This window comes from Vicugna pacos, chromosome 23 (genome assembly GCF_048564905.1).
Source record: "Vicugna pacos chromosome 23, VicPac4, whole genome shotgun sequence".
In the NCBI taxonomy this organism is placed as follows: domain Eukaryota; kingdom Metazoa; phylum Chordata; class Mammalia; order Artiodactyla; family Camelidae; genus Vicugna; species Vicugna pacos.
The window spans coordinates 22603615-22623962 of record NC_133009.1 but is presented as its reverse complement, the minus strand read 5'-3'; the positions used below and the strand labels follow the sequence as shown (position 1 = coordinate 22623962).

General features: G+C 40.4%; 1 protein-coding gene across 1 annotated transcript in view; it reads left to right on the top strand.

Annotated features, from left to right (window-relative positions):
• The window catches only part of CNIH3 (cornichon family AMPA receptor auxiliary protein 3), a 151202-nt gene extending 141762 nt beyond the window's left edge, over window positions 1–9440 (top strand). Inside the window, exon 6 of the mRNA XM_072948671.1 lies at window positions 9379–9440. Coding sequence (XP_072804772.1) covers window position 9379 — 1 coding nt within the window. The 3' untranslated portion in view covers window positions 9380–9440. The remainder of the gene's footprint in view (window positions 1–9378) is intronic.
• The last annotated feature ends 10908 nt before the right edge of the window (window positions 9441–20348 follow it).

Below are 20348 nucleotides of genomic sequence, written 5' to 3'. Positions count from 1 at the left end.
GGTTGGACTTGTTATTCCCATTTTAGAGATGATGACATTGAGGGCTAAGAAGTTAAACTGCTTGCCCAAGACAAAAGTGGTGAGATCTGCTTAACTCTAATCCACACTCTGGATCTCTCTTGTCATGTCTGTGTTAGTTTTGCTCACAAAGATCTAGATCAGCATTTCCCTCACCGTCCAGGCCCTCCCCTGGAGATTCTGATTTGGTAGGTCTGGGCTGGGTTGGGGGGAATTTGAGATTTGATAGGTGATTCTTGTCATCAGGGAGTTTGGGAAACACAAGTAGTCATCAAACTCCTACCCCTATAACGCCAAACTGTGACTCTTAGAGCAAGACTGAAGTCAGACACATATATGAGATACAAGGCAAGAGGCTTCCCAAGACACGTGTCCCTATAAAACCTGAGCATAAGGAGATGAAAAAGCCCAAGTTTGATAACAGCTCTATTTCTTATGAGCCTTTTGTGGTTTCTTGGGGATCCGAGATATATGATATGCATTAGTAACTACGCCTGGGATAATTGTGCTGAATTAGCTTAATTAGCTGTTGTAGACTGGCTTGATCAGATGCCAGCTGTGAAAAACAGCCGAAATAAACTAGACAGGGCCTCAGAATGATTGGGAGAAATAGATTTCTTGGGCTGTGAGACCATCGTGTGCTCAGTGACATGGGTGGTTGTAGACAGTTGCAGTGACGAAGCTCTTGGGCTGTGAGACCATCATGCGCTCAGTGACATGGGTGGTTGTAGACAGTTGCAGTGACGAAGCTCTTGGGCTGTGAGACCATCGTGCGCTCAGTGACATGGGTGGTTGTAGACTGTTGCAGTGACGAAGCCATGGAAAAGATGTTGAGTCACGAATGCTGACCTGCCATGGCTGCGCCTGAGCGGGTACAGGGGGTCTTCCCTACAAAATGTCTCTTCCCAGCTGCTGGAGAAAGTCTACAAGATGCTAGAACATCATGGAAAGGACTGGGAGAAAAGATTTAGAGAGTCCTTTAATTTAAATTCAAACTTATGACAAGTCTTTCATGTTGCAGCCATTCGGGGATTAAAATAAAATCATAAAACATTTATCTCCATGCAGAAAGAAGACCTTTCAGAAATAAAATAGAAAGTAAAGCAGTGTGGGACCAAGGGACATCTTGTTTAATATTCTGAATGGGCATACAAAAAACCTAAGAAAAAAGGATGCAAAAATAATTTTTAAAAATGACAAAGAAACAATACCAAAGTAATTTAAAAACAGAAAACAATTTTTTTTTATTGTCTAGAATGAAAATCGTTTGTTCCTACTACCATCTGTATTCCTCTCTACTGGTATGTGTTGCTGCAATAATTCTGGGTTAGAAGATGTATCTGCCAGGATTAGGTCCAAATATGTACAACAAAAAATATATATATATAAGTAAAAGGGGCTTCAACAAGATAGTTCATAAAAGAAGTCCATCATAAAAGAAGTCCAGACAGAGATAGTCCAGAGCTAATGTGACCATTCATAATCTCATAGACTCAGGCTCCCAGTCTCCTTCTATCCAGCTGTTCCTCCATCAGCATTTGGCTTCTTCCCCCGAAAAGGCTGCTCTAACTCCAGCCATCATGTCCACATTTTAGTCCCCAAGACTAAGAAAGAAAGGGAAAGTGGCAAAGGACATGTGTTAGCTATTTTTCAAGGAAGTTTCCTGGAAGTTACTACATAGCACTTCTGATCCCATCTCACTGGCCAGCACTTAGCCACATGGCCATATCTAACTGCAAGGGAAAGGGAGAAGCTGGGCTTCAGTCACACACGTGCACAGCTAAAGATTAGGGATTTAGTCACAAAGGCAGAAGGGGTGACTGGATAGCAGAGTGGGCAAGTTGTTTTTGCCACAAAATGTAATGTCCTAGCTACAAGGAAACAGCTTGTTGGGCTAGGTAGCCAACAGGATCTGAGAATAAGCCTTTCCTTTATGGCCCTGCCCCCTCACCTACAGCGGGGAGCCTTAAGGATGAAATGCACTTCCCTCATCGTCCTCTGCCATTCAACCTCAATGATGCCTCCAATCGGGTGCCCTAGAAAAACTCTTGCCATGAGCTCTGGGACGCTGTGCAGGTACTAATCTTCACCTATATCATGCAAGCAAGTCACTGATTCAGAAAGCAAGGGTGCACCTGTGCACTGGCAGGTGCACTCCAGAAGGCAGGTGCTGCCCTGGGGCACTTCCCATTGGTGATTCCACGGCTGAAACTTCCTGCTATACCCAGCCGGCCTGCGACCTGGAACTAGCACTCCCACTGTAGCAGACATTGTCCCACCTTGTATTCTCTGGCCCAGAGTGCAAGGACTGATCATTCAGCTGTTCTCAGGGGGCTGAGAAGGCAATAATGGTGGGATGATTGGAGGGAGAGGGCTGCACAGCTCAAAGGCTTGGGTTTGCAGGTTAATAAGATCACTCGATGAGCCTCTACTCTCTGCCATGCACCATTCAGGTTGTTTTATACTCAGCCCTCCCAATAAACTTGGGGAGAAGATGGACTCACTTTATTGATTTTGCAGATCAGAAAACAAAGGCTTACTGAGGCTACTTGCCCAAGGTGAACCCAACTAAAACCCCAGAGAGTGCCCTTTAACCCCTACACTATGCCCTCTAAGCTTTGAAAGGAGCTACTCAGAAATACTCATCCCTTCCTGATGCTTTCACACCGAGAGGTAGCCAGAGCAGACACGTGTGGTTATGGCTGCTGTAGGGGTGGCAGGCGGCATTTTGCATTGTCATACAGGAAGCCAGGGGGAGAGGAGAACATTTCAGCAAAACTGATGCTGACTAATCACTCTAAATAAGAATCTGCCCAACGTAAGCTTGTAAGTGGCAACTTTTTCCCCTCCCTACTTCACTGCCACCTCTCTTGCTCTGCTGCTTTTGAGCAGTTGTCAGTGATACTAACAAGCTGGCAGGGGATGTCAAGGAAGAGGTAATTTATTCTCCTTGTCTAGCAGCTGAGGATATCACCTCCCCAATGAAGGCACTTTATTCCTACAGAGAGAAATCAGCAAAATCTGGCATCCTAATGAGTGGCCAGCTGGGGTTTCATGCCTAATGCTCACATGGTGAAAAGGAAAGGGGAAGGTTTTATTCCCAGATACATTTCTGTGCTCTCTGAAAGATGTTGGCTTATGAGGCCCAAAGGCTGGCCCCTGGGACTACCGTGAGCACAGACCCAACTGTCCAACCAGTTGGCACCGAAGAAGGCTCTGGTCCCTCCAGCCCTGCAACTTCTTTGCGGCCATCAAAAAGGATTGGCTCAGAAAATTAGAAAGCCTTTTTTTGGTTTGTTTATTTAGTTTCTGTTTTTCATTTCTGTTTATCTGTTTGGTTTCTGTAGCCATTTTCCTAATGACTGAGAGCCAGTCAATACTACAAATTTGTGGTGGTTCTGTCAGATTTAGACCAATGGGTAGACTTCATCAGAATGACAACTTCAAAAAAAAAAAAAAACAAAAACGACAACTTCTTGATAACAAATATCTAGTCCAGATCAATTTTTCTACATAGTTCATAGTATCCAGAAAAAAAAAATCAGTTTTGCCCAGGAGTTCTTTTTGGAACTAAGACCTTCAAAAAATTTCTTCTATGATTCTATCCCCGAACTCAGGTTTGGCTGCTCACCACTCGAAAAATCAGTACCTGAGACACAAGTGCTGGTAGGAGTGGAAAGTTTGCTTCAACCAGAAGGCCAGCAATCTGGGGAAAAGGCAGACTCGTGTCCCAGAACCAACTCCAAAGATTCTGCTTGGCCATGAAAGTTTTTAAAGGGAAAAAGGTGAAGTAATCTCAGTTAATCACTGATGGTAGGATTGCCATCTCCGGCTAGGTGCAGGCTTGTCAACTCCTTGTGATCTTTCTTAAGATACTATCTTGTTCACGCAGTTTGCTCACAAGATTACTGCAGGGGAAGCGGGGGGAATGATCTAGGCTTCCTTTAATGATCTATTCTTCATTACTATTTCTTTGACCTAAGGAAGGAACCAACAGGTTAGGCCAGGCTCTGTGTGATCAAAAGATTCAAAAGGTGTGCTTGGGCCACAGATGAGCAGAGCATGGGGGTGTCTGGTTTAAAAGTTAGTTACAATACAGGTCTGCTGAAGTGCCAAGACAGAAGGGGTGTCTTGCGGAGCTGTTTCCTGCAATGAGCTGCCTGCAAAAAGCTGCTTACAGTTCTTTCTAAAGTTGTCTCCAATATAGTGACAAGAGAACTAGTATTGGGATATTCTCATGATTAGGGTTGCCAGGTTTAGCAAATAAAAATATAGAACTCTGGTTAAATCTGAATTTCAGACAAGCAGTGACTCATTTTTTAGTGTCAGTATGTCCCTGAAATATTTGGAACATAAGTTATGCTAAACAATTATTGAATACTACATGATCTCACTTATATGCAGAATCTAAAAAAGTTGAACCCATTAAAGCAGAGAGTAGAATGGTGGTTGTCAGGGCTGAGGAGTGGGGGAAATGGGGAGATCTTGGTCAAAGGGCACAAAGTTTAAGTTACCCAGGATGCACAAGTTCTGAAGATTATTGTGTGGTATGGTGACTATAGTTAATAATACTATGTTGTATACCTGAAATTTGCTAAGCAAGTAGATTTTAAGTGTTCTCACCACACACACACACAAAGTAACTATGTGAGGTGATGGATATGTTAATTATTTTGATGGTGCTAATCATTTCACAATGTATACATATATCAAAATATCACATTGTACAACTTAAATATATATAACTTTTATTCCCCAAAATAAATTAGATTTAAAATTTTTGATGTTTATTTGAAATTCAAATGCAGCTGGGATTTCCATATTTTATTGAGCAAACTGACTTGATAAATATAACACGGAAGCTCATAGAGTTGCTTTTATTTTGTGGGTTTTTTTTTTCACATTTTATTTTTGTCCATGTTACATACCCACCAAGTTCAGGAAGTCAGACAGTTCCACATGGCTTGCTGTAAAAACGTGGCTCTCCCCTGTCCCCTCTCCTCTCTCCTCATTCCCCACAGCCCAAAAGCAGTTATTTTTAGCTCCTCTGGCTGATTTTCTTCTGATGAGGGAGACGTAGCTCCCAGTAGTCAGGGTTTACGTTATTATGACCATGTAAGCCCTACACACAGCTCAGACATTTACATTTCCTTTGTGGGATAATATTTTGGAATTTATTTTGGGGCGAGGTTAATAACGGTCTTTCCTTAGTTTTTAAGGTACTTATCACTGACTTGTCCCTAGACTCTCTCCTAGTTCTGTAAATCTTTCCATACATTCAAAATACATTACATACTCTACTAACCTCATCTTCTTGGGAAAAGTCTGCCCCTTCTTACCTCCAATTTGAATTGACTGATCTCTTGGCCACTGCACAGCTTTGTCCTGGATTCTTCCTTTATCACAGTTCAAGGCATTCCTTTTGCCTCTTGTACTGGTTCACCTATTCCCTGGAGGCAATGTCTCCTGTTCTCTGGGTCACACTCATCTGATGTGGTAGGTCTTCTGATAACCCCTCAGCAGCTACTTGTTGAAGGGAGGGTGGATGAACCCTTGAAAAGCACTGGTGGGATGGAGACTGTGGCCTCTTGGAGGGTTGCCATAGGAACCTTCACCTTGCTTAGTGCATGTTGTGGTCCCTACGACTAAATTCTAGATCCTGCCTTCCTACTCTGGTCTCCAGCCTCCTCGGCCTTCTTGTCTCCCCAGAAGTCAGGCTGTCTTCATTTTCCCCCTGAAATGTCAGGGCAAACAGTACTAATGAGTCAATGGGCCAGCCGCCCCTCGGTTGCAGGCAGGATGCCCGAGTGGTTGGGTTGGGCACTGCTGAGGGCTACCCACCCCCTCCCTCCCTCCTGAGACTGGGTGGACTCTCTCTCCTCAGCATGTCCAAATCTTGACTCTTGCACTGTTCTGAACAAAACTGTCTGAGTGAAGAGCCATTAAAATGTCATTAGAAGCAGCGGGAATTTATGAAACTGCTCTGAGACTGGTGAGTAATGAAGGTAATAGGACACGTGCCCTGTTTATTTGGTTTTTTTTCTTTTTCACCAGTGATTAATTATATAAAGTACCTAGCAATTTCATGGTTTGCCTCTCTCCTAATTGGATGTGAAGTGTTGAAGAGGGGACAGATTCATTTTCTATCATCTCCAAATTGTAGCCTGACAGAGAATGCTTCTATTTTCTGATCTACACTCTCATTTTTCTCTTTCATCCACTTTTCCTCACCTGATAGAATAAACATCATGCAGAACAAAATCTTAAGCACGTCCCTTTTTTGACATGCCAGAGATGCGACCCTAACATCACCTGGTCTGACCAGACATGATGATTGCATTTGTCTAGCCAATAAAAATAAAATGGCTTGGCTTCATGACTGCAACAAAATGTTTTATGGTCCAAGATATACACAGCTTAAAAAAATAAATGTTTTTTAAGAGCAGAAGGGACTTCCCTACCTGGAGATGATATGTGGGTTGTAAACAACAATACAAATACAAATGAGTTCACTTATTCTGGATTCTTATAATGGGAGCAAAGGGCTAAGCCAGCCAGTTTTCTCCAGTGGATGGAGAAGACTGAGGCAGAGAATTCAGATCTAGGTGAGAAAAATAAAGAGAAATTCCTCTGGAACAACATATTGGCGTGAAAACTGGAGCCCTGTTCCCGGCTGAGACTGGGATTAGAAACAGTCTATGAACACTATCAATTTCCACCTATTCAGGGGAAAATAACTATTTAATGCACCTACTTGTGTAGGATATTGCTCTGTCCTACTTAAAGGGATGTACCTGCATGAAATTAATTTCTTTTATTAAAAAAGCGCAATTAGGACAATTTTAGCTGCCACGGGCTATTAATAATAGTCCCAAACTTAAAGGCAGTAATTGTTGGGGCAAAGTACAGTTTAGTTCTGCAGCCAGTTTGAAAAGTTGGGTCGTTCCCTTAAAGCAGACTAGACAAAATGGTTGTAGATACTTCCTGAAGAAAGAGGAAGGAAAAATTTAAAAACAGGAGAATGAAGGATTTAAAGAGTGAATGTGGATGACAGCAAATATTAGATTATGTAGAGGAGGAAAAACATTTCTCTTCTTCCATTCTAGGTTCTGTGGCTGGTATACTGATTAAATTGATGTAAGGAAGGTTAGCAGGAAAAAAACAAATTTAATTTCACACGTATGGGAGTCCCACAAGGATACGAGACTCAAATAGGGAAGATTTTATACCTTTTAAATAAAGAAACAATGAATTTGTGAAGACTTGACAAGGCAGAAGGGTTTGGGCTAGGCTTAGTAAATGGGGAAGAAGTAACAAAGCTTGTTTATATAGCCTTTTTGGCCCTGAATTAACCTGTCTCTGATGGTAAGATGTCTCCCTTCCTCTTGGTACAGGGAGGGTACCTTTCACATTGGAGATTTATCTCTTGCTTTTGTGAAAGATGGGCAGGGTGTCGGGAGGTGGTCAGAGAACCTTCCTGCTTCTGCCATTTTCTCCATCTCCTTCAGCTCAAGACATTTAATATGCCAGGGTGTTATATTTTGGAGTAGTGTGTCCTGAATCCCATTAATGACAAAGAATATTTAGCCACAGTATTATTTAAGATAGCAGCGAACTCAATAAAGATCAGGAAATTGAGAAGGATGGATATACAAAGACAGTGATAGAGAAGCCAGCAAACCACCAGGAGAGGCTGGACAAATCTTTGCCTGACATGAGCTTGTCCACCTTCTGTCTTTACTCACACCATGTCTTGGGTCAGACACATCCTTCTTTCCCTATTCCAGCTGGCAGGATGTGCTCTCTTCTGGGGGAATCCTCCCAGGGCGCTCCTCTGCCCCTACAACATCTGTACCCACCTCTGAGTCCACTGCACTGATTACCTGTTCACATGTTTGCTCCCTGCTAGGGAGTATGCTACCTCTGAGACCATTTCATTCATTTTCATAGCCCTAGAAAATGCCACGATGCTTGAAAAATAGTAAATATCTAGGAAATAATTTTTGAATGATTTAATAAATGACTGCTTAATTATTATTTAATAATAGTAATAATAATAGCTTGCTTTTGAATTGTGCTTTATAGTTTTCAAAGTACAGCCACACACATTATCTCATTTGTTTCTTGGAGCCTGTTGTGAAACAGGCAGGGCAAGTGTACATGTTAAACAGGGCTCAGAAAGTAAATTCAATCACTTAGATGTTAGATAAGAGAAGATATAGCCCAAGTTACATTGGTTATTGCACAATTTAAAAAAAGAAAAGCCACTCGGGAACATTGTGTGCTTGATCAGAATCCATTTTGTGGGATTCTAGAAAAAAAATCTAGGTCATGCTTATAGTCCTTCTAATTATCTTTAGTTATGAGCAGCTGGCCTTGTTTCCTGAGTCATGAATTGTGAAGCCTGGGCGCCCATATATAGAATTACTCCTGAGGTTATAAATGACCTAAGACTGAAAAACAAATCTCTGCCCTCATTCAGGGTGTGAGCTATGAAGAGTATGAGGTTATACTCCCAGTCCATCATTCTTCCCTCTGGGCACCCAGGAGATTGGGCGTCCACCATCCGGAGCCATACTTGACACCGGGGAAGGACAGTATTGGAATGGAGAGCTCCTCAAAGTGACTGTTGCACTTTAATGCAGCTGTCTTTGTTCTGGGGTATAAAAAGATGCTATAAAACGAAGATTCCAAAAAGAGAATGGAGGAAAAAGGAGGAAATGGCAAGTTAATAAGGTAATGGGCTCCTGTGCTTTCCCCTGACTACAATTTATTCCTCCTTCTTGAGACAATATCTCTGATTTTCCTTTGAAGAACCACTTCACTCCATAAGGTTTTGGTGAAGTCAACCAACTAGTACTTGGTTCCAAGGATAACCATGTAACCTTAGCCTGCCAAGGAGTGCCTGCCATTTCCTTAGCCACAGTGATTAGCCCCGGGGTATGCACATGACTCAAGTTTCCCCAAAGAGACTTGGTTTTGAGGCTTTGTTGAAACTATCAGAATGGAGAGGCTCTCCTACTGGAAAGCTAGCTAAAAGGAATATATAAGCCAGGAGCCGGCAGGGCTTCTCTGTGAATAGGTCCTATCTGGGGTGAAGTCACCAAAGAGGAAAGCAGACCTGAGAGATGAGAAAAGAGATGTACCAGCTTGGTCTGAATGACCTTCTTTAGTCCCTGGATACGGTTGTACCAAATGTCAGTTCTACTTACTTTGGATTTTTTTAGTTACATGATTTAATACTTATGTAGTAAGTTAATAATTTCTCCCCCTCACCTTATCAGTTGGAATTATATTCTCCCCCTCACCTTATCAGTTGGAATTATATTTCTGGTGTTTGTTTTTGTTTTTGCAACTCAGATTTTGACAGAAGCATGCAACTTCGGTAGTATGATGGGAAGGATACAAGAAACATGAAAAAGATCAGCTGGGAAATCGTTCATATGAGATGATGTTCAGGATCTCGCAGTACCCAGGTGGAAAATAGGAAAGGAAAGGAGAGAAGAACTCACACACACCTTAAGAGGACAGTGTGAGTGTGTGTAAGTGTGGGGGCAGCAGCAAGTGATACAGCCAAACAATCCCATGGGATTGTTTATTCACTTGCACTCCCAGGGGATGCTGTGCTAAAGGCCATGTATGGGAGTGCTCTGTAAAAGACATGTGGTTGCCATAGTCAATTGGAAATTAGAAGTAAAATATAATTGCTGCTGCTGTGTTTGTATTCTTTCAAGCAGCATTTTGTTATGTCAGGTTATAAGAAGTGCCTCTGGAATATGAACGTTTACCTTACAAATTATGAAAGGGGTAAAGAGAAGGTGAGTCATGTTACTAAAACTCTGCTGACCAGGAATTCTTCCCCTGGGGTTCATGGCTCATGGTTATGCCTCAAAGGATCTGTGAACGCTTTGAAATTACGTGTGGAAATTGCATATATGTGCATTCTTCTGAGGAGAGGGTCCAATTCTCCAAAAAGTAAATGAACAAAAGAGTTGATTGGACCTGGAGTGGACACCTGACCCACGCTGACCAATCAACAGCCACTTCCTCCTGTGAATTAAGACCTGAAAGTGGGCAACTTCCTGTCAGTCTCAGAGAAGCTGGCACTGAGGAGAGTAAACTCAGGAGCTGTGGGGCTGCCATACAGAGGGAAAGCAGACACTGTCTAGCTGCCGGGGGAGAAAGGTGGAACCAATGTCATGCAGTATGAAAGCGTGAAGACTTGTGGCCCCAGAGACAGACCGTGAGAGCTGTGCTCTGAGTCAGGACAGCTTGCTGGTTCTTGGTTCAGGTGCCACGTGATGCCTTGAAGCCTGGCTCTGCCACTGCCTTGCCATCTGTGAGATGCTCCTGTGTCTTTCCAGGACATTTGTGCTTTTTTTTTTTTTTGCCTTCATCAAGCTGGTTCCAGCTGGTTGCAGTTATTTGCAAATAAGAGACTCTTAAACAAGGAGTTTCAGTAAAAACACACAATAAGATCCTTGCTGGAAGAGAACGGGGAACAAGTGCGGGCTCTTAACATACATTATCCCATTTAATCTTCACACAATTTCTACCATTTAACACCTGAGGAAATGGAGTCTCAAAAGAGTTAAAAACCCTTCCCAAGTCACAGAACTAAGAAAACTTTAATTACATTATGGTAAAATTTAATGAATACAATTTTCTTTATTGCAATATCAATAACTCTCTAGTGACTCGAATATTCATGTTGCCTTCCTTTTGAGCAGTGTGAGTGTAAACTGACAAGTGAAAACTTCATGGATTTTCCATTCCTGGAGCCCCTGGCTCTTTCAAAGAACTTTCCAACTCTCTTTTCAATCAGGGATCATTTATTCTCTTTATTTAAAAAAAAAATTAACACCATCTCTTTTGCTCTCTTTAATAAATATTTTTATTGTAAAATATATTTATATGTTCATTATGCAAAAGTTTAAATACAGGAATATAGAGATTGGAAGAAAAGCCACCATTGAAAACACTTAGATGTATTTCCTTCTAATATATTTTATTATACATAGTTTACTGTATTTTGAATTTATTTCATGTCTTGTAGTTGAGAACATACTGTATTGTACTTTACCAATTTCTGATGTTGCTAGAACTTTGAACTTAAAGGAAGCTTGGCTACTATTTGTGCTACTGTTTTTCTACCATTACTAGTATTTTTCATTAATGCTACTACTATTATCTAAATTTAGAAACATGACTTATATTTACAGATTGCTTTCACTTATATGATCCTTATTTAAAATTTAATTTTGTTTTGATAGTAACACTTAATATAAGATGTACTTTCTCAACAAATTTTTGTGTATATCTGGTGGTGTTGGCTATGTATATGTGTGTATAATGTACAGCAGATCTCTAGAACTTACTCATCTTGGTTGACTGAAATTTTATGCTCACTGATTTATAATTCCCCATTTGCCCTCCACCAGCCCTGGCAACCATAATTCCACTTTTTGATTCTATGCATCTGCTATATTGGATACCTCACAGAAGTGGAATCATGAAGTATTTATCTTTCTAGGACTGGTTTATTTCACTTAGCATAATGTTCTGAAATTGCATCCACATTGTCACATATTGCAGAATATTTTTCAAGCCTGAATAGTATTCCATCACATATGTATGTATTTCCTTTATCCATTCATCTGTCGATGGGTGTTATGTTGTTTCCACATCTCAGCTATTGTGAATAATGTGCTGTGATGAACATATGGATTCTACTATCATTTTGAGATTCTAATTTCAGTTCTTTTGGGTAAATAGTTCGTATGATAATTCTATTTTTGAGGAACCTCCATATTGTTTCTCACAGCAGCTGCACCATTTTACATTTCCACCAACAATGTGCAAGAGTGCCAGTTTCTCCACATTCCTCATTAACACTTGTTGTCTTTTGTTTTTGAATAATAGTCATTCTGACAAGTGCAAGGTGATATCCCACTGTGGTTTTGATTTGTACTTCCCTGATGATTAGTGATGCTGAACATTTTTCATACACCTGTTGGCCATTTGAATGCCTTATTTGGAGAAGTATCTACTCAAGTCCTTAGCCCATTTTAAAAATTATGTTCAGTTTCTTTTTTGGCTAATGAGTTGTATGAGTTCTTTATATAGTCTGTTGATTAACCTATTATCAGGTATATTGTTTGCAAATATTTTCTCCAAATACATAGATTGCCTTTTTACTTTGTTGATTGTTTACTTTGCTGTGCAGCAGTTTTAGTTTGGTATAATCCTACTTGTCTGTTTTTGCTTTTGCTGCCTGTGCTTTTAGTGTCATATCCATAAAATCCTTGCCAAGATCAGTGTCATGAAGCTTTTCCTCTATCTTTTCCTTCTATCTTTCCTTTTATAGTTTCAGGTCTTAGATTAAAGTCTTCAAATTATTTTGAGATGATTTTTGTGTCAGGTGGAAGATAAAGGTCCAATTTCATTCTTTTGCTTGTGGATATCTAGTTTTCCCAACACCATTTGTCTGAGGGAATGTCCTTTCTTATTGTGTATTCTTGGTGCCCTTATTGAAGACAGATTGACTGTATATGCATGGATTTATTTCTGAGCTCTCTATTCTGTTCCATTGGTTTATATGTCTAACCTTATACAAGTACCATACTATTTTGATTACTGTATATTTGTAATATATTTTGAAATCAGGAAGTGTGATGCCTCCAGCTTTGTTTCTTCTTAAGACTGATTTGGGTAATAGTGGTCTTTTGTGGTTCCTTATGACTTTTAGAATTTTTTTTCTATTTTTCTTAAAAAATGCTATTGAGATTTTTGATAGGAATTGCATTGAATCTGTAGATCACTTATGTAATATTTTAACAATGTTAAAATTTCCAGTCTATAAACTTCGAATGTCTTTCCATTTGTTTGTGTCTTGTTTAATTTCTTTCATCAATGTTTTGTTGTTTTTAGTGTATAAGTATATAAGAATGTTGAATTTTGTTAAATGCATTTTCTGCATCTATTGAGACAATCCTGTGATTTTTTTTCCTTTATTCTCTTAATGTAGTGTATCACATCAAATTTTTGTATGTTAAATCATTCTTGCATTGTAGAGAGAAATCCTACTTGGTCATGGTGTATGATCCTTTTAGTGTGCTATTGGATTCAGTTTGTGAAGTATTTTGTTGAAGATTTTTGTATCTATATTTATCAGAGAATTGGCCTGTAGTTTTCTTTTCTTCTGGTATCTTTGTCTGGCTTTGATATTAGGGTAATGCCAGCCATGTAAAATGAGTTTGGAAGTGTTCTCTCCTCATCAGTTTTTTTTGGGAGTGGTCTGAGAAGGATTGGCCTTAATTCTTCTTTAAAAGTTCAGTAGAATTCACCAGTGAAGCCCTCTTGTCCTGAACTTTTCTTTGTTGAGGGGTTTTTCATTGCTGATTTAATCTCCATTCTAGTTATTGGTCTGTTTATAATTTCTGTCTATTCATGATTCAGCGTTGGTAGTTTGCATGTTTCTAGGAATGCATCCATTTCTTACAGGTTATTCAGTTTGTTGGCATGTACTTGTTCATAGTCGTCTCTTGATATTTTTTAAATAATCTTTATTTCCTTTCTTCTGCTAGCTTTGGGCTTAGTTTGTCCTTCTTTTTCTAGTTGTTTTTTTGAGAACTTTTTCCTTTTCAAATATAGGCATTTATATCAATGAACTTTCCTCTTGGTACTGCTTTTGCTACATCCCATATATTTTGATACGTTGTGTTTTCGTTTTCTTTTCTGTCAAGGTATTTTCTAATTTCCTTTTTGATTTCTTCTTTCACTTGGTGGTTGCTCAAGAGGATATTGTTTAATTTCCACCTATTTGTGAATTTTTCATTTTTCCTTCTGCTGTTTATTTCTGGTTTCATTCCACTTTGGGCAGAAAAGATTCTTGGTATGATTTCAGTCTTCTTAAATGTTAAAACTTTTTTGTAATTTAGCACGTGCTCTGTCCTGGAAAAAGAGCTGTGTGGATTGTGCTGCTGCTGGGTGGAATGTTCTGTATATGCCCGTTAGGTACATTTGGTCTATAATTTTATTCAAGTTCTCTGTTTCCTTATTGATCTGTCTCAATGTTCCATCCATTATTGAAAGAGGGTGTCAAAGTCTCCTACCATTATTATATTTATATATGTTTCTCCCTTTAGTTCTGTCAGTGTTTGCTTTCTATGTTTAGATCTGTGATGTTGGATGCATATATATTTATAAATGTTACACCTTTCTACCGTATTGACCCCTTATTATTATATAATGTTCTTCTTTGTCTCTTGTTACAGTTTTGACCTAAAGTCTATTTTGTCTAATATAAGTGTAACCACCCCTGCTCTCTTTTGGTTACCATTTGCATGAAATATCTTTTTCTATCTCTTCACTTTCAGCCTATGCATGTCCAACCTAAAGTAAGTTTGTGGTTATAGTTAGGTTATATGATCTCAACTAATCTTCATAATTCCATAAGTAATGCAAATCCTTTAAAATTTCTATTTTGGAAGGATAAGTTGGTGCTCACAGACTACACGACCTGCTCAAGTCCATGTTCAGTGAGAGAAAGGGCTGAGACTAAACCCAGTCTTCTCATTGGTAGTGCAATGCTGTTTCCATAGAACTACCCACTGTCTCTTTTCATCTTGTCCTCTCCTACAGACACAGGAGGAGCTGCCAAATGCTTAATGCTCCTCACATGTGCCAGATGGGAAGTCTGGTTTCAGGTGTAAAAGTCACATAATTCCTTGGAAACTTCAGACGTCATTCTGTACCCCCAGTCTCGCGTCTTGGTGGCTACATGCTCAGATACTTGAGGGCTCTAGGGTTAATATGTTATTGTGGTTCTGGCACTCAAGACTATCAGGTGGTATTATCTGTCCTTTTTCTTGGATCATTTATCATCCTTTTATTATTAAGTGATAGAAAAAATTAGATGATCTCCATCATATCTTGGTGGTTGCCATGGAGCTTAATTGTACATCTGTTAGGCTGGTAAAACCAACTGCGACAATAATTGAGTGAGGAAGAGCTGCCTGTGAATGTTAATGTGGGACACGGCTCTTCAGCAAGCAGACCAAATGACGCTTTCCTGTGGGAGGGAGGATGGGCGCACAACCATACCGCCTAAGCATGGCAGCATTTTCCACAGGAAAATCAAGGCCAAAAAACTTCCAGGAAGTTTCCAAAGAGACTTAGAATATTTTGGGTAGTTTCTTTCTCTGAAGAGACAGTTAGAAATTAGGAGGACAGGTTGAGATTTGAAAAACCAGTGCTTTTATATGTTTTTGACATAATCCACAGTAAAAAATACATTATGACTCATGTGTATGTGTTTTCATGTGTATGTAAATGAAACAGAAGTTTCAGCGAATAATACTTTTGCTATATGCTGTGTACTCCTATGTACTCTGATAATTCTATTCCAATCCAATCCAAAATCCTTCTGATTTCAAGGTCACTGCCCTGCTGAGGGAAAATGCTAAGCCAGGTGCATGCAGACTACCCTGCCTATCTCGGTCCAAGCAGAAACCCAGGTGGTGGGATCTTCCCTGGGCCAGAAACTGTATTGAAGCTCTGAGTCTGTCACAGCTCTCCATAATCAGTGCCTCCCCCAAGGAGTCAGTGGTGGGAGCCTCCCAAGGCTGTCAGGGGAGAATATTCTAGAAATGACTGTGTTTGACATCACTAAACATAAGTCATGTTGCAGCCCCAGGGCAGAGGTTTTAGCAACTGAAGCAGTTCTCCGTCCTTACTTAGGGGATCCAGCTGTCAGTCAGTTTCTGGTCCTGGGTTCCATCCTGTGCTTCTGCACAGCCGCGGCCCAGCCTCTGGGGGCCTCCTTTAGTTGTTAAACGAGGATGATGCTGCCCTTCTTGCTCTTTTGTGACCTTGGGAAAGCACTTTGCTTCTTTGAGCTTCAGTTTCCTCACTGTTGAGATGAGAAGTTGGGCTAATTGTTCTTCTGGGTCTTTTTCAGCAATAAGAGCCTGTTTTGATTCTTGACAGGAACATTCTATGACTTATTAACAAACCTGAAAAAAATCAAAATCAAAGTGTTGCAGAGAAACTACATTACACTTCAGTTTTAAAGCCTCATTGCATGCTGTCAGTAAAAGTAACATTCCAATCCGTTTGAATTGTAATGCCTTAAAAAGGTACCTTTTGTTGTTCTTATGAGCAACTCACATTCATGCTATATTTTTCAACTGTTTATTTTGGAATAATTTTGGGTTTAGAAAAAACACAATAAAAAGAATTTCCATATACCCTTCACTCACATTCCCCAAATGTGAAGATCATAGCACACTTGCTTAATCATTTGTTCTTCTTCACACACACAAAACACACACACAAATTTATTCTGAAATGTTTTAGAGTAAGTGTTTACCTCTATATATTTTAGTGTTTCCTAAAAATATCCTAAAAATGTGGACATTCTCTTCTGTAACCACAGGGCAATTATAGAAGTCATGACATTAACATTGTTATAATTTTAATGGAAGACCTTATTCAAAGTTTGCCGATTTTCCCACAAGCTTGGTTCATGGTCCATGTTGCATTTATGTCTACTTTTTTTAATTACAAGTAATGTTCACTTTGAATATGTGAGTAAGGTGGTGTCTGCCAGATTTCTCTACGGTAAACTTAATGTCTTTTCCCTTCCTGTTTGTGAGTAAATACTCTGAAACTATGTAAATATCCTGTTTCTCATTGATTACTTAGTAGTGGTTCTAGCCCCAGACAGTTACTACTGTTGGTTTCCAAGTGATGTTTTCTCATTCCATTGTCTCTGCTACTTTTATTAGTTGGAAGGGTTTGTCCTCTTCCCCATCATTTATATATATGTCCATATGGGTTCTTGGATTCCTTTGTTTTATTGAATATAATCCACTGTTATTTTGTTGTTCAAATTGTCCCATATTTGGCTGATGGGAGCCTCTTCTAGCTGGCTCCTTTGTCCTTTTGGCATGCCCTCATCCTTTTTTAAACACTTCCTTAGGTTCTGACATCATGGGATGTTCCAGGCTTATTTTCATTAAAAAAAATTCAATGCCCAGCCCTGAAAATAGCTGTTTCTCCAAAGGACCTTAGTTCTTCTTATTGGAAAATAGTATTTAGGAAGCCAGGACCTAGGCACTGGTATGCTTATTGGTTTCCCCTCTCTCTGGTGCCATTGCGTTTAGGCTCCCTCAGTGAACAGAGCTGGGAGATACGACTTATGTATCTGTCAGTGCACACACATACACAGGTATCCCCTGTTTTCCAAAAGCTTACTTTACACTACTTCGCTTTTATTAAAGACCTACATTAGTAACTGTTTTCACTACCTAAAATAAATTCGAAGAGGATTTTCACTTTTATAGAAAAATGTGAAAAGCAAAAACAGTGCTCAGTGTTTTATTTTGCAGCCAGTTGTTACAGAGGCAGCGTGCACCCTGAGCAGTCGTGGGGCACCGCCAAGCTCCTCCCCCAGGAACCACACTCAGCATCAAGAGACCATAGCTGTGAACTGTGTCTGGGAGCATCTGTGCTTTATCTCGATTGATTTTGTGCACCTGTTAGCAAGATGCGTCCTGAGGTAATTGCTTCTATGCTTTATGCCATTTCAGCTTACTAAAGGTTTCATAGGAATGCTCTACTTTCAGATGGCAGGGGAAACCCATATGCACACACACATGCATGCATGCACGCACACCTATATCCATTTCTATGTGTGTGTGCGCACTTAGCCATGAACTCAAGTTCACACTGATGTCTTCAATTCCCCTCCAACGCTACACAGGGTTCATTTTGCCTTCCCCCCTTACTTATTTGAAAGTTCTCCAACAGTGAGAAATCTCTTTCATTATCTGCAATATATATACTTACCCGCTTAATCCTAGTGTTAATACAGCTAAAGTAGTTTTAGAATTGGTAACCCATATTATAGAAAACAAATCTACTAACTAGAGTACAATATTTATTTACAGAGTTGTTCCAGTGCTACTCATGTCAGCTCTACACTTCCTTCCCCTTTGACTCCTTAAAGTATGGTTACTTTACTCACTTGAAATACAGGTAGGGTCATTTGTTTCTGTTTGTATTCCATTTTGAATTCCCCCACCTCATTGGAGTCCTCAATGATTTAATTTATTATTATTTTTTGAGTATGTGAGACATTAACATGATTCTAAAAGTCAGAACTATACAAAAAGTATGCTCAGAAAAGTGCTAACTTCATCCTCTTCTCCCTCACCGCCATGTTTCCTACCCCATTCCCATCCTCCCACTCGCTGTGGGTAAACAACTTCATTATATTTTCTGCTTATCCTTCGTGTGTTTCTTTTTTGCACAAAGGAGCAGGTACCTGTATCATTTCTAACCACTTCTTTCTTATACCAGAGATAGTCTACTGTAGATACTCTTCTGTGCTTCGCCTTTTTCACTTAGCACTATGTTCTGGGAAGTGCTTCATTCAGTTTACAGAGCTCTTCTTTCTTCTTCTGCACAGTTGCCTGTGTCTTCATTGTACTGCCATTTTTTCAGCAAGTCTGTGATATACGGGCTTTAGGCGGTTGCTGGTCTGGGGCTGGGCCTTGTTTGCTGCCAAAGGTCCTCTACACTTCAGTGTCACCTGTCCTGGATTCCTCACTGTCTGGACCAGCCCTCTGTGATACTGTGATTTATAATAAGAAATATTTATTTGGTCTTTATCCCTATTTCTGGCACAGAGCTCCTAAAACTCTTTGAATTTAAGTGATAAGACCAATAAAGGTGTCTTGGTATTCACAACAAACCCCTTTCCAACAAACTCACACCTGGGTTTATGTTAATGAGGTGTTTCTAGAAAGTACCTAAGGATGGGGGCTGGTTGCCATGGAAACAAACCATGGGAATAGGAGGGTTGAAACTCAGCATCTCCCCGTCTCTGACTTCTAATGGCCAATGATTTAACCAAGCATGCCTATGTAATGAAGCCTTCATAAAAACCCCAAAAGGATGGCATTCAGAGAGTTTCTGGACTGGCAAATATGTGGAGATGTGAGGAGAATGGCGTGTCTGGAGAGGGCATATACGTTCCATGTCTCTTTCCCATACCTTTCAGTATTCATCTCTTCCATCTGGCTGTTCCTGATTTATATCCTTTTATAGTAAACTGGTGATCTAATAAGTAAAATGTTTCTCTGAGTTCTGTGAGCTGCTCTAGAAAATCAATTGAACCTGAGGAGGAGGTTGTTGGAACCTCTGATCTATGGTCAGAAGCACCGGTGATAATCTAAGCTTTTGATTAGCATCGGAAGTGAAGGGTAGGGGCAGTCTTGTGGGATTGAGCCCTTAACTTGGGGATCTGATGCTATTTCCAGGTATATAGTGTCAGAATTGAGTTGAATTGTAGGACACCCAGTTGGTGTTGGAGAATTGCTCGGTAGGGTTGGAAAAAAATACATACATTGTAGTTGGAATCAGAATAATACCGTCCAAAGCCTCAGGAGAGGTCAAGGTGTCAGGCCATGTCCAGCCAGAGCTACTTGCAGACACAGCTTTACTTTCTGTGAGTCAAGGAGCGATGGCTGCTGGGTTCACTGGCTTGGAAAAGCTCCTGGCCAAGAGTGTAGATTCAAGATGTGAACACAGAAGTGAAGCAGGGGTAGCATGTCTGGGGAGGTGGCAAGCAGACGCTTAAAGTGGAAGGGCTAAAAAGGGCTGACGTCAGAGAAAGGAGTCCCAGTTGAAATGAGCAGGCAGAAATGAGTCTGGGGGTTGAGGTTCTATTCAGAAACTATATTGTGAGATGCACTGGGCTGGGACATGGGCTCAAAGCATCTGAACTGTACTGTGCTCTCAGTAACTGTTGGACATGGTGGTCCACTAGCTCTGGTGACTAATGGCTTGCTGTGCTGTGTGTCTGTGTCTGCACATGCCCTCGGCCAGCCTGAGCCCCTTCAGGGATGAGAAGTACCCTTGTGACTTCTGTCCCGCCCCAGTGAGCTGGCTTAATTCCGCCATGCAGCCCCTTGCTGTCTCCAAGGTCAGGCCATAAGTTACAGGCCCTGCTTGGCTGAATTCTGAGCACCACAATTATCTCTCGTGATCCATACTCAATCCCTGTGGAGCAGGCCGTGCAGATTGGCAGATAAGGAGGTTGAAACACAAAAAGGTCACGTGACTTGCTCAAGGAGGTCACCTAGCTACTTTGTGACTCAAGGACCTCTTATCTGTTAGGTGCACCTCTTATCCATTAGTGTACAGTGCCTAAGGCCCACTTTCAGAGGTCTGTGAAAATGTTTTCCTTTTAATGTCTTTAAAAAATCATAAGAAAAAAAGAATGCAATAATAATAAACGAATATGTAACAGTGAATCCAAC